The sequence below is a fragment of the Muntiacus reevesi genome, chromosome 13 (genome assembly GCF_963930625.1).
Source record: "Muntiacus reevesi chromosome 13, mMunRee1.1, whole genome shotgun sequence".
Lineage (NCBI taxonomy): Eukaryota > Metazoa > Chordata > Mammalia > Artiodactyla > Cervidae > Muntiacus > Muntiacus reevesi.
The window spans coordinates 11,512,733-11,524,482 of record NC_089261.1 but is presented as its reverse complement, the minus strand read 5'-3'; the positions used below and the strand labels follow the sequence as shown (position 1 = coordinate 11,524,482).

The following is an 11,750-nucleotide window of genomic DNA, read 5'->3' as shown; positions in this document are numbered from 1 at the left end:
AGCCCGACTGCCCTAGAGCCTGTGCTCGGCAGCAAGAGGAGCCACCACAGGGAGAAGCCTGCACACCGCAGCTAGAGAGTAGTCCCTGCTCTCCACAGCTAGAGAAAAGCCCCCTTGGCACTAAAGACCCAGCACAGCAAAAAATAAGTAATTTTTAAAAAATGACACTCACTTCCCCAAGCCCCACCTCACTAGCCGCCTTTTCTCTGAAGCTCCCCTCCCTTCTCAGATCCATGTGTCCTTCCTCCCAGGGGGCTCTTTGGTCCTCCTGATCTTGTTAAAGTGCGGGTATCATGTATTGACTCTCCCCTGCCTGGGAGCTGGGAAGATGAAATGCCCTCTTGTGTTGAATCCGTGGTTTTCCCTGTTCAATGTCTCTGCAGACAGCACCAGAGCAGTTCCCCTCGGAAGAGTTTCCAATTTCCGAGTCCAAAGTCAACATGGACGTCAATTTCCCTGGGGCAGCTTTCGTTGTCGTATCTTGCAAAGAAAGTCAGTCTGGATTCCGCAAAGAGTAAGTTACCTGACTCCAGCAGATAGTGACAGGGAGAGAAAAAGTCAGGCAGATTCAGGTGATACTTACAGAAAAAAAAAAACATTGCTTTTATTCTTTAATGCATACTGTATTTGAAAATTATTTACAGTTCTTCCCTAATTTCCATGTTTCAGAAATTAGTCTGTATGAAGAATGACCTTCTAAAACGTGGGGGGGATGACATGTGTGCCCAGTTCTCACCCCTCTTCTCCCAACAAAGTGTCTGTTGATCTGGGGGAGTTCTGCTCAATTTCATACCTCCTCTTCAGTTCCTCTCTGTACAAGGCCCCATGGGCACGGGTGCTGGTGTACGGGCTGGGCCACAAAGTGAAGCGAAATGGCCAGCTGAACCTCATCGAGGCCGTCTGTTACCCACGGGATGCATCTCCAGCCAACACAGGGCTCACACCACCTCCCACGACCAACCAGTACCCTTCTGTGATCCTCTCTACAGACAAAGTCCACATCAAACTGGGTAAGTCTGTGAATTAGCTCACGGTAATAAGAACAGCTTTGAAGTCATGCTCTGCTTTCCTTCTTTGTGAAAATCGAAAAGGATTTTCTACCTTGCTGTGTTTCCGTTTCCGATGGGTGAGGAATAGGACTGCTTGGGGCAGTGTACTTCAGAGACAGTAAATGAACAGTTAATCCTTTCCTGCCCAGTGAAGGCCTGGCAGATGGTACCTGGATGACAGGGGGGATTTCGTCTCCTTTCACAAGTGTGTGCTGGGTACATGCTGTTTAGAACAACCTGAACAGAACAGTCCCATCACTTAGCTATAACCATCCTGGCTGCCCTTCCTCAAGTTCTCATTAAAACTGAGTTCTCTCAGGTATACTGTGGCTCCCTAGGGCACGGGTCTCATTGATCGTCCAGTCCCCACGTAAGTGATAAACAAAGGCTAGTGGCCAGGCTGGGAGGCCCATGTCTCCCTGGCATCCTTCGTTAAGTCTTTGTAGATTTGGACTGAGCTGAGGGCTCTTCCTCTGTAAATCCTGACACTGTCGCTGGCTGTCTACTTTATATACCAGGGCCGGCTGACTCTGTTTCTGAGTCAGCACACAGAGGAAGGAAAACCTACTCTCAGACTTCCACTGCATGTCCTTGGCAGATTGGACAGAAAAAGACAGAAAGGTGCTTGCTGGAGACAGTCATAAAGATGTCTGTGAACTTTCAGCCAAAGTTGGGCCTTGGCTTCTGCACAGCCCCAGTCCTGGGGACATTGCATCTTTAGGGAATAAAGTGAAAGAACATTTCTTAAGAGATTTAGTCAATGCTAAACAACTTTATGATCTCTTCTTTTTAGGGTCTATTTTTTTCATTGTGTTTTGCCTACATTGTTTTTGAAATTGTGTGTAAACATAGAGGATCTCTGTCCTACTCTCACTCCCTAAATAAACATTCACCCCAAAGTACAGAGCCATCAGTGTGGTTCCTCCTGATCTGGCCAGAGACCCTCGGTAGCCCAGCTTATGGGTTTTTGTTTATTTGTTTGTTGGTTTTAATGTTTTTTAGGCCACACTGTGCAGCATGTAGGATCTTAGTTCGCTGACCAGCCCACTGCACTGGGAGCGCAGTCTTAACCACCAGACTGCCAGAGGAGCCCCCTCAGCTTACGTGTGACCAATGCTTCAGAGAGGGTGGGGGTGCAGTTCAGGGCATGACGGGGTCCCAGCCTCAGAGCCTTCCTCTGTCATCGTAGGCGCTTCAGTCAGACTTAGATCATAGCAGTGATGCAAGGCAGTAAGAAAGGATCAAGCACTGGTAGCGCCTGAAGTCTGGGGACCTCCTCCCTGGCCTGCTCTGTCAGCCTAAGATAAGCTGATGCTCCCGTGGGACTGCAGCCACACCAAGGAGCTGGGTGTGTCTTTACCAAGCCAGGACCATTCCAGCGAAGCATCTCTTTAAAGCCTGACTTCCTGTCTCCACCTCGGGCTGGGTGGTAGCTGACTGACCAGGGGATGTTTATCCTTCCCTGTCCCCTCTGTCCCGTTCTCACCCCAGCGAGTGGACTCCGTGGAAGTCATCCTCCACTGCTTCTCTGCCCGCAGCGGACTCTGTCTGGCAGGTGGGGAGTGAGGTTTCTCCTCACCCCCAGTGCAGGAGTGGACAGGCCCTGTTTCTCTGTTCACACCTGGCAGGTCTTTCTCACAAGCTAGTTTTGATCAGGTGCTACCAATCACAAGCTTTCCTTCTGGGTGCTTCTTCTAGGGGTATCTCCCCCGCCCGGAGCTGTGCTGGTGTTACACTCCCTGCCCCTCGAGTTCCCCCTGGCGATGGCCTTCGCCGAGCAGCTGCTGTCCTGGAAATCAGAGGATGGCGAAGGGAGAGCTGAAGACGAGCCTGACACCATCCCGACATCCGTCCTCCTGCAAGTGGTGGAGCTGCTCGGTGAGGCCCACCTTCCCTGGGATCGGCCGGGGCAGCTACTTGGGGGCAGCCACAGTGGCCTGGGGGAGCAATAGCGCTCGCAAACTGCTGTCAAGTGGGGCCGGAGAACTGAGTGGAAGTTAGACTTCCACATCCATGATCCGCAGGGTAGTCATTATTTTGAAAGGTGGCATCCAACTAGGAAAACAAGATTAATTTGATCCTACTTTGCTTTAACACACAAACATATACCATCATTGTAACTTTGATTCTATGATGGTGTTCACTTCCATGCCACCTTTCACTTGCAAACATGGTAACAGCTCCTGAAAGGTTAAAGAGAGATTGCATTTAGGCGAAACTCATGGAATGGTAAACTTAAAAGAGTTGTGAAATTAGCCTACAAATTGACCTCAAAATTTTTCTAAATATTGAACTTTAATGATGTGTCTGCTTAAGTGGTTAGGGATAAAACATACTGATATCTGCAATTCATTTTGAAATAATCAAAATCTAGGATGAGCCTATGGATGAATAGAGGGATGGGTAGATGTGCAATAAAGCAAACACAGCAAAAGGTTAATGGTAGAACGTAGGTAGTGAGCATCTAAATATTTACTGTATAAGTTGTTCGACTTTTCTGTATTTTTTCATAATGTATTTTTTTTATTTTTTATTTATTGTATTTTTATGTATTTAATGTATTTTTAATGTATTCTGTATTTTTTCATGGTGTCAGAGGGAAAACCATGTTGCAAACTCATATGCCCTCAGGGATTCAGACAGATGATATGAGAGGAAAGTGATTTGTCACCAACCTACTTAATAACTTTATGAGAAATAAAATACTGATTTGGGAGGTCAGAACTGTAGGAACTGACTCCATGTAGTCAGTCACGTGGCACAGGGGTTAGGGCCTGCGTGTCGGTCTGCCCTGTGAGATCGTGTGACTGTGTAGCAGCGTGTGAGTCCTTTGGCTTGTGGAGCCTCTGTTTCTTCATCTGTGAAATGAGGATGACGGACGTATGTTTGTCTCATGTGGTTGCTGTGAGGGTCTACTCCCTCAGAGCAGCGCCGGGCACATGGTAGGCTCTGTATAGGTGATTATTTTAAGTTATGACTGCTTTCGTTTGCCTCAGGCAACTTCCTCTGGACCACAGACATGGCGGCCTGCGTGAAGGAGCTGGTTTTCCACCTCCTGGCAGAGCTCCTGCGCACGGTGCACAGCCTGGAGCAGAGGAAGCACCCGGCCGGCCTGTCCTCGTCCATCGCCCTTCAGCTGAACCCCTGCCTGGCCATGCTGATGGCCCTGCAGTCGGAGCTCCACAAGCTGTATGATGAGGAGACGCAGAGCTGGGTCTCGGGCAGCGCATGCGGAGGCTCGGGGGCCGCGGCGGCTGCTGACCAGGGCCGGTTCTCGACGTACTTCCACGCACTCATGGAGGGCTGCCTGGCGGTGGCCGAGGTGACCCTGCCCACCAACATGAGCGTCACCGCCAGCGGGGTGACCTCAGCGACTGCCCCGAACCTCAGCGACTCGTCGTCGTCCTCGTCATCCTCCCCAGGACAGACGCCGCAGAGCCCCAGCCTCCTGTCCAAGAGGAAGAAAGTCAAGATGAAGCGGGAAAAGGCCTCCTCCTCCGGGAAGCGCCAGTCCTCGCGTTCTGTGGACTCAGACCCCACTGTGCTGAGCATCGGGGGCAGCAAGCCCGAGGACATGCTGTGGTTCCATCGTGCTCTAACCTTGCTCATCATCCTCCGGCACCTCACCAGGAAGGACCCGCAGGGGCTGGGCGTGACAAGCGATGCCATCGCTGACGCCTGCCAGGCCCTGGTGGGCCCCACCGCCCACAGTCGCTTGCTGGTGATCTCCGGGATCCCCACCCACCTGGACGAGGGCATCGTCAGGGGTGCCATCCGCAAGGCCTGCAATGCCCACGGCGGGGTCTTCAAAGATGAGATCTACATCCCCCTGCAGGACGAAGACCCCAAGAAGCCAAAAGATAAGGCCGAGGGGGGTGATGGGAAAGCTGAGCCAGAAAAGACCCTCGGCTTCCCCAGCACGGACAGCTTGGAGGTCAGCACGTCCAGCAGCCTGACCCCTGCCATGAGCATCAGCGCATCCGCATCCACCAGCCAGGCTTCCATCTGCAGCTCCCAAGGCATCTCACAGACAGTCAGTGACCTCTCTGCGGATCCGTTGCCTGCAGGCCTGGAGCTGCCCATCCCTGCAGGCTTGTTGGAGCCCCATGTGGTGTCCAGCCAGGAGAGCCTGGACATTTCCCTGTGTAGCACTGGCAGCCTGGGCAGCCTGGGGAGCCTGGGCGAGCCATTGGACAACGCAGAAACGGCCTCAGTGTCAGACATGGGCTCCATGTACACAGTCACGTCCCTGGACAACCAGCCCCTCGCAGCGCGCCCCATCAAAGGCTTCGCGGTCGTGGAGGTCAGCACCTCATGCCTTGGCCACCACTTAAGTCATGAGCAGCTAGAACCCCCCAGCCTCTTTACGCCTTCCATTATTGTTTCCTAGGGACTAATCGGTGAAGTCGGAGCACTTATGGGGCTGCCTGAGGCAGCTGTTAGCAACAGCAATGATTTATCATGTTGGTTATCTGTGTCTGAAGTCACATCTCTGAGTGTGATGGCAAGGCTGATGTCAGGAAGGAAACACAGCTCATTGCTGGGTGTGGGAGGGAGGGAGGCCGAGGGGCTCCAGGGGCTTAGCTTTCCTGAGGGGTGGGCTTTATCGAGTGCTTTCCCTCTCGGGCCCCAGAAGCATCTTTTTGAGTGGCCTTTGGTTGTTTTAACCATTGCCGTCAGGAGCAGGGATCCCCACCGAGCATGTGAGAACAGACTTGCTCTTCTGTTCCAAGTCACTCCAAGTTTCAGGTGCTGCGCGTGCTGCCAGGCTCCTTTTCCACTTCATGATGCCATCTGTCTTGTGGGCCTCCTTGTGTAGAAATCTTGCACCCTCTGTAACAGGAGTCGGGTGCAAAGTGAAAGCCGTCCTCCCCCTTACTGGATATGGTGAGGAGGACCCTGGGAAGAGAACCTGTATGCCCTTGCTCCCCACCGCATTGGCTCTGACAGGAAAGCTCAAGGATTCAGGGGTCGGCTTTCTCCCAGAGTCACCTCTCATCAGTCCACCTTCTCCCTGGGGATTTTCTCAGAGCCTGGACCAAGCATGGCCTTTAACCACCTGGGCATTCAGGTAAAGCCACAGACCTGGCCAGGGTTTAGCAGCAGGAGTGTCCAGTTGAGTTATTCTTCCGCAAGGAAGCGCTGTTGGCACCTGAGAGAGACTCCATCAGGAAGGCCAGCTCGCCCTGGTCAGGTGGCGCTCAGAGCGCTGAAGACGAGCAGAGGGCTTCGGGACAGACGGGAGGGAAAGAGAGGTCATGCAGCTGAGTGACTGGTTTCTCCACTTAAATCCTGACTCTTTCTCTTGTTCACACAGATAAGGTCCCGAGCCAAAATTGAGAAAATTCGAGCAAGTTTATTTAACAACAATGACTTGATAGGTTTGTCAAGCTTGGATGGTGAGGACGAGCTGATGGAAATGTCAACGGAAGAGATCCTCACGGTGTCTGTAGTGAATCAGAGTCTATTCGATACGCAGGGGAGCCCAGGGTTAGAAGATTATTTCAATGATAAGTCGATTAAAGGTGGGTTACAGATTTTGTTTTTTTAAACGAATAAACTTTTTCCCTCAGGGTTCAGCCAGCCAAGAGACCACCAGGAATGACTGTGCCACAGCCTGCATCAGCTTCGAATGTGGGCTTGCATTCAAGTCGTTTTTTTCCTTTTTGTCTAGTCAGGCTTCCCCTTGTTTGAGTTCAGGTGTATTTCTTGTGTTCTGTCCTATGGAACTAGAATTTGCTGGTAATCATTTAGTTGTATGCTTGAGGACAGCTGATGTCTCATCCTTTAAAATGAATTATTGAGAAAGAAACTGTTCCGATTTCTTTTCCACAGAGTCCCACTTTGTTGGCTCGTATGTTGGGGGTGGGGGGTCTCTGTCTGGCTTCCCCATTTCTGTTGTTTACCCAGGACCCACAGAGCCGGGTGTACAGGTCCTGAGGCTGAGAACTCACCCCCACCCCGCCACCTTTGTATCAGAAGCAACAGCAGTTCTTCCCCTTTCTTTTTGTAACTGTAGTTCATTGTGTGGTTAAATTTTTAAATTTATGTTCTTTTTTCCAACTGTTTTAACATTATTGAAATTTCACAATAGAGTGGTTGAGTTTGTTTTATGTTTGCTGAGGACAGAAATGTAATATTGGGTATGGGTTTTTGTTGCTTGTTCCAAATTATTATCCTCTAGTCATGAAATTTTGAAATACTGCTCCAAGGCTGGGACCAGAGTGAGGTAAGTGAGGCCACAGAATTCAATGGGGCTGTGAAAAAACTCAGAAGCAGTATTTTAATACAGTACTTATGGAAGTCAAAATTAATGTGAAATATCCATAGTGAGTAAACCATTAAAATTTTAAATACAAACAGGATCAGTATTAAAGACTTTTCCTTTTGCATCAGGCTTTAATATGGCTCAGCACAGAACTTTAAATATTTTGCTCATCATGGGTTTTTTATATTAGTTTTTATATTTTTTAAAATATTGCATTAAAATATGTATCTCGGTCTCTGAGTTTGTCTGAATCTTGCTCCCAAGGGTCTGCTTCTCTCTCCCGGCCCTGGCTTCGGCCCTGTGCCCTTGTTGGTGGTACTTTGCCCCCTCAGCTCTCATCTGTCACATGGGCTTGGCTAGTGTAAGATCTGTGGGAACCCTGGGTCTTTTTCTGCCGCAATTAATGCTATACCAGTCTTTTCATGCTTTAATCTAAATTTACTTTTAGCTCCCGATTGCATGATAGTCAAGCCTTCCACGTAAGGTACTTAGTCTTTTGAAAACAAACTTGCCGCATCACAGCCACAAGTTGTGGTTGTACTGAGTCGCCTCTTAGGTCTCGGTCGTGCCTCCCATACACCCATCTCCTCACCCGCAGCCCAGATGCCCAGGGAGCCTCTGTGCTCTGGTTCTCGAAGCCCCATCCCCCTGAACTGGGTGTGGCCCAGACCACACCCCAAAGAGAGGGGATGAGGAGAATGGTCAGTCCTGCCCCCAGATGCGGGGGAGCCCTTAGCCATGAGGAATGTGTGGGTGGATCCTGAGTAGCCCCTTAGGAAAGGTAAGAGTATCTTCAGGAGGATCAAAAAAATAAGTTTGGGGACCAAAAACCTCAGTCTTTTTTTCTCATACTCCTGGACAGCTTTCTTGTTTCTGAGAGAACTTTCTCTTTTTTTTTTAAGTTGTTTATTTGGCTGCACCAGGTCTTAGTTTCAGCAGGCAAGATCTGTAGTTTTGATATGCAAACTCTTGGAGCATGTGGGATCTAGTTCACTGACCGGGGATCAAACCCAGGCCCCCTGCATTGGAAGCTCAGAGTCCAAACCACTGGACCACCAGGGAAGTCCCTCTTGTATCTGAGAGAACTTTCTTTCCCACCTGCTGGTTGTGCCAGGTTTGAAATGTGTCCTGTAACAATAACTGTTGAACAACTGTATTGACTAGTTTACACTGAAAATTCCTGCAGCTCCCTGGGGTCTGTCTGTTATAGACACTTTCTTGAAGTTAAGGGAGGTTCAACCTCCATAGTGAAGAGACCCCAGAGTACAGTGACTCGGACCCAGTGGAAGTTTTATTTCTTAACATATGTAAGAATCCAGCGTAAGCCCTGAGGTCCGCCATCCAGGGGGGCGGACACACACACAGCCAGCGGCGGGGACAGGCACCGAGGAGAGCAGGTTGGTCCAGGAGGGGCCCATGTCCCAGGGCCACGCCTCATGGCAGAGAAGGCGGGACGTGTCACTGAGGTGTGCTCACAGAAAGGGGACAGCAGGTCTCGGTGGACAGCTCCTCATCACCACTAACCTCCCGGTACCCACTTCCCAAATAAATTGTTGGTGAAAAATAAATCGGATGCTACAGGGCTTGTCCTGATGTAGCGTGTTCACGGCAGAATCTTTTGCCCTCCCTCCCTGTGACAGGTGAGAAGCTGGTGCCCGGGGCCAGAGAGGTGCTGACGGAGATATTTAAGAGCTGTGCCCACTCAGAGCAGATGCTGAGCCTGACGCCAGCAAAGCCCATCAAAGTGTCGGACATTTATCTTAGCAAAGAGCAGATCAACTCCCAGACGCCGGGCAACCTCCTCCACCTCTTCTTCACCAATGTCCGGCCCCCCAAAAAGGTGCTGGAGGACCAGCTCACCCAGGTAGCCACCCCGTCCCCTCCACTCCTGTGCTGGGCCTCAGGCGTGCCCCGGGCTCAGCCTGAGGCCCTCCCTCTTGGGTCGCCCCAGATCCTGAGGAAGTACGGTGTGCCGAAGCCCAAGTTTGACAAGAGCAAGTACAGCAAGGCGGGGAAGGAGCAGCACCCAGGGAAGGTGGTGAGCACCAAGCGGCCCATCAGCAAGCCGCCCACCAAGGACAAGGCCGTGCTCAACAGTGTCAGGTGGGCGGCCGAGGAGCGCAGGAGACAGGCCGGCGGGAGGGTGCGGGCTGCCTGCCAGCAGGCTTCCTGGGAGGCTGTGGGCACCTCAGGGAGGCCAGACGTTCCGACTCTGCTCTACTGCCGGGGGTCTTTCTGCCCTCAGCCTCGTCAATTAGAAGAGAACGTTTCTTTTGATGCACAAGAATAGTAAAATCTGAACCATGCGGGCTGGAAAGCAGACCAGTCTGAATTAATTAAATGTCTAAAATGTACAGAATTCTTTAAAAAGTCTGAATTCTTTTACCCACACATATATCGCATGGTTATTGTAGAAAGACTGTAAAGTGCTCCCGTGCATACTGGAAAATACTGATGTACCCCCAGATAGCCACTGCTTGTAACGTTCAAATGCAAAAGGTTTTATTTGTGCATATATATTATTTTGCTACATTTTAAGTAGTGCAATATTCCAAAGTATCAGAGCCACTCCTCTTCCTCTCCATCCTTGGTCCCCTCATTGAGGCCGCAGTGCCCCACACTTAGCCTCCCAAAACCCTTCTGAGTATACGCAAGCAAGTATAGGCATACGCAAGCAAGTGTAAGCATACCCCGATGTCAGCAACTGTACAGAAAGCCTGTGCCTTGTTCTTTCTGTTTATTCCTGATCTTGGAGATGATTCATATCAGCACAAAAAGAACCCCACCTCCCATTTCTTTTTAAGGTAGCTGCATAATATTCCATGTGTGGATCTGTACACTTATCTGATAGAATCTTCTTTAGATACAAGTTTATGGCTCCCAAGTTAAAATTCTGATAGTAAAGTTTTACCAAGCAGGAGTCTCTAGAGGAATCCTTTAAATCATCAAGAGAAAAGAGTGTTCATTAATTACGTATACACAAATGGTGCTTTTGAATCAGTACTGTCCCATAGAGCTTTCTGTGACTATGGAAACGTGGTTTGTCTGTGCTATTCAATTCAGCACAGTAGCCCCAGCCACGTATGGCTTCTGAGCACTTCACTTATGCAGGCGCTACCAAGGAACTGGACTTGTCATTGTAACCAATTTAAACTTCAGTAGTTACATGTGGCTAGTGACTCCATCTTGGACAGTGCAGCTCTGAAGTATGCAGAAAGAACGTTCGGAAAGCGTCACCTCAAGATTGTCCACATTTTAAAGTGTCCGTTTGTCCCCATAATTTGCTCAGGAAGCTTGTCTTGATCAGAACAGAGCTGGTCTTGACCCCAGCCTCCCCTGAACCATCAGCCGTAGCTGGGGGAGGAGGAGCCATTGCCTGGTGAGGCTCTGCATTCCCCCTCGCCAGGAGAGGGTGTGGGCATGAGGAATCCCGACTCCAGTGCTTTGGTCTACAGCAGGACCGCCTTGAGTGAGAAGAAGCCCACCGTGAAGCCCAAGTCACCCGAAAAGAGCAAGCCAGATGAGAAGGACCCCGAAAAGTCACCCACCAAGAAACAAGAAGGTAAAGCACTTGGGGCCTGGTACAGGCTTGGGGCTGCTGCCACCCTGGACAGGGGCAGCCCAGCCTGGGAACCAGTCTCCATACCTTTCCCTTCCTGCCTGGCTCCCTCGCATTTTAGCTTAGGCAGGGCAGCCCTGCTCACGACACAAACCACATCCTTGGCCGACTCCAGTTACTACTCCAGACCTCCATCTCTGCTGACCTAAACTTGTGGAGGTCAGATTATTAGCTCCAGAAACACCATATCCCCAAGAGAACCAATGATCATGACCGAAAGTAAAGATTGGCAATCTGCTCAGAAATTTTTTCCCAGAGGGCACTTACCTGGGCATTAGAGCCTCATCTTCCTAAAAGTCCAAGCAGAATTGGAGAAAGCTGTTATTGTCACAAAAATTGCTTAGTCAGGAATGTTTGAGATACAGGAAGATGGGACTGGAGAGGAAGCGCCCCACCCCTTGGTGACCACCTGTCAGGTTGAGGGGTTATGCGTGTCCTTGAGCAGCTGGTGGAGACGGTCTGCTAAAAGACCCTGGAGTGACAGTGGGAGACAGAGGAGTTAGATGACTGGGGTCCTGAAATAGAGGGTGCACTGAGAGCATCTTGTGGGGCCCCCGCTTCTCACCAGATTCCTAACTCTGTGAACACTCTTTTGTCAGTCCCAGAGGAGAAGTACCTGACCTTAGAAGGATTTCACAAGTTTGTGATCGACCGAGCCAAGCAAGACATCCGCAGCGTCTGGAGAGCGATTTTATCCTGCGGCTACGATCTTCACTTTGAGAGGTAAGAGGCCGTCAGCCCGTCAGTTCCTTGTGAAAACTTGTCCTCAGCCACTAGACACTTCCCAAGAGACGACATCCTGGGAAGCCATTCC

At 50.4% G+C, this 11,750-nt stretch overlaps 1 protein-coding gene across 5 annotated transcripts in view; it reads left to right on the top strand.

Moving 5' to 3' along the window:
- The window catches only part of HECTD4 (HECT domain E3 ubiquitin protein ligase 4), a 170,985-nt gene that overhangs the window by 148,052 nt on the left and 11,183 nt on the right, over positions 1 to 11,750 (top strand). For 4 of the 5 annotated variants that reach the window (XM_065905048.1, XM_065905046.1, XM_065905047.1 and 1 more), the window contains exons 58-66: positions 384 to 514; positions 805 to 1,010; positions 2,748 to 2,927; positions 4,046 to 5,352; positions 6,367 to 6,574; positions 8,958 to 9,181; positions 9,269 to 9,420; positions 10,773 to 10,879; positions 11,536 to 11,659. In XM_065905048.1, coding sequence (XP_065761120.1) covers positions 384 to 514; positions 805 to 1,010; positions 2,748 to 2,927; positions 4,046 to 5,352; positions 6,367 to 6,574; positions 8,958 to 9,181; positions 9,269 to 9,420; positions 10,773 to 10,879; positions 11,536 to 11,659 — 2,639 coding nt within the window. The remainder of the gene's footprint in view (positions 1 to 383; positions 515 to 804; positions 1,011 to 2,747; positions 2,928 to 4,045; positions 5,353 to 6,366; positions 6,575 to 8,957; positions 9,182 to 9,268; positions 9,421 to 10,772; positions 10,880 to 11,535; positions 11,660 to 11,750) is intronic. The other variant, XM_065905045.1, reaches the window with a different exon arrangement.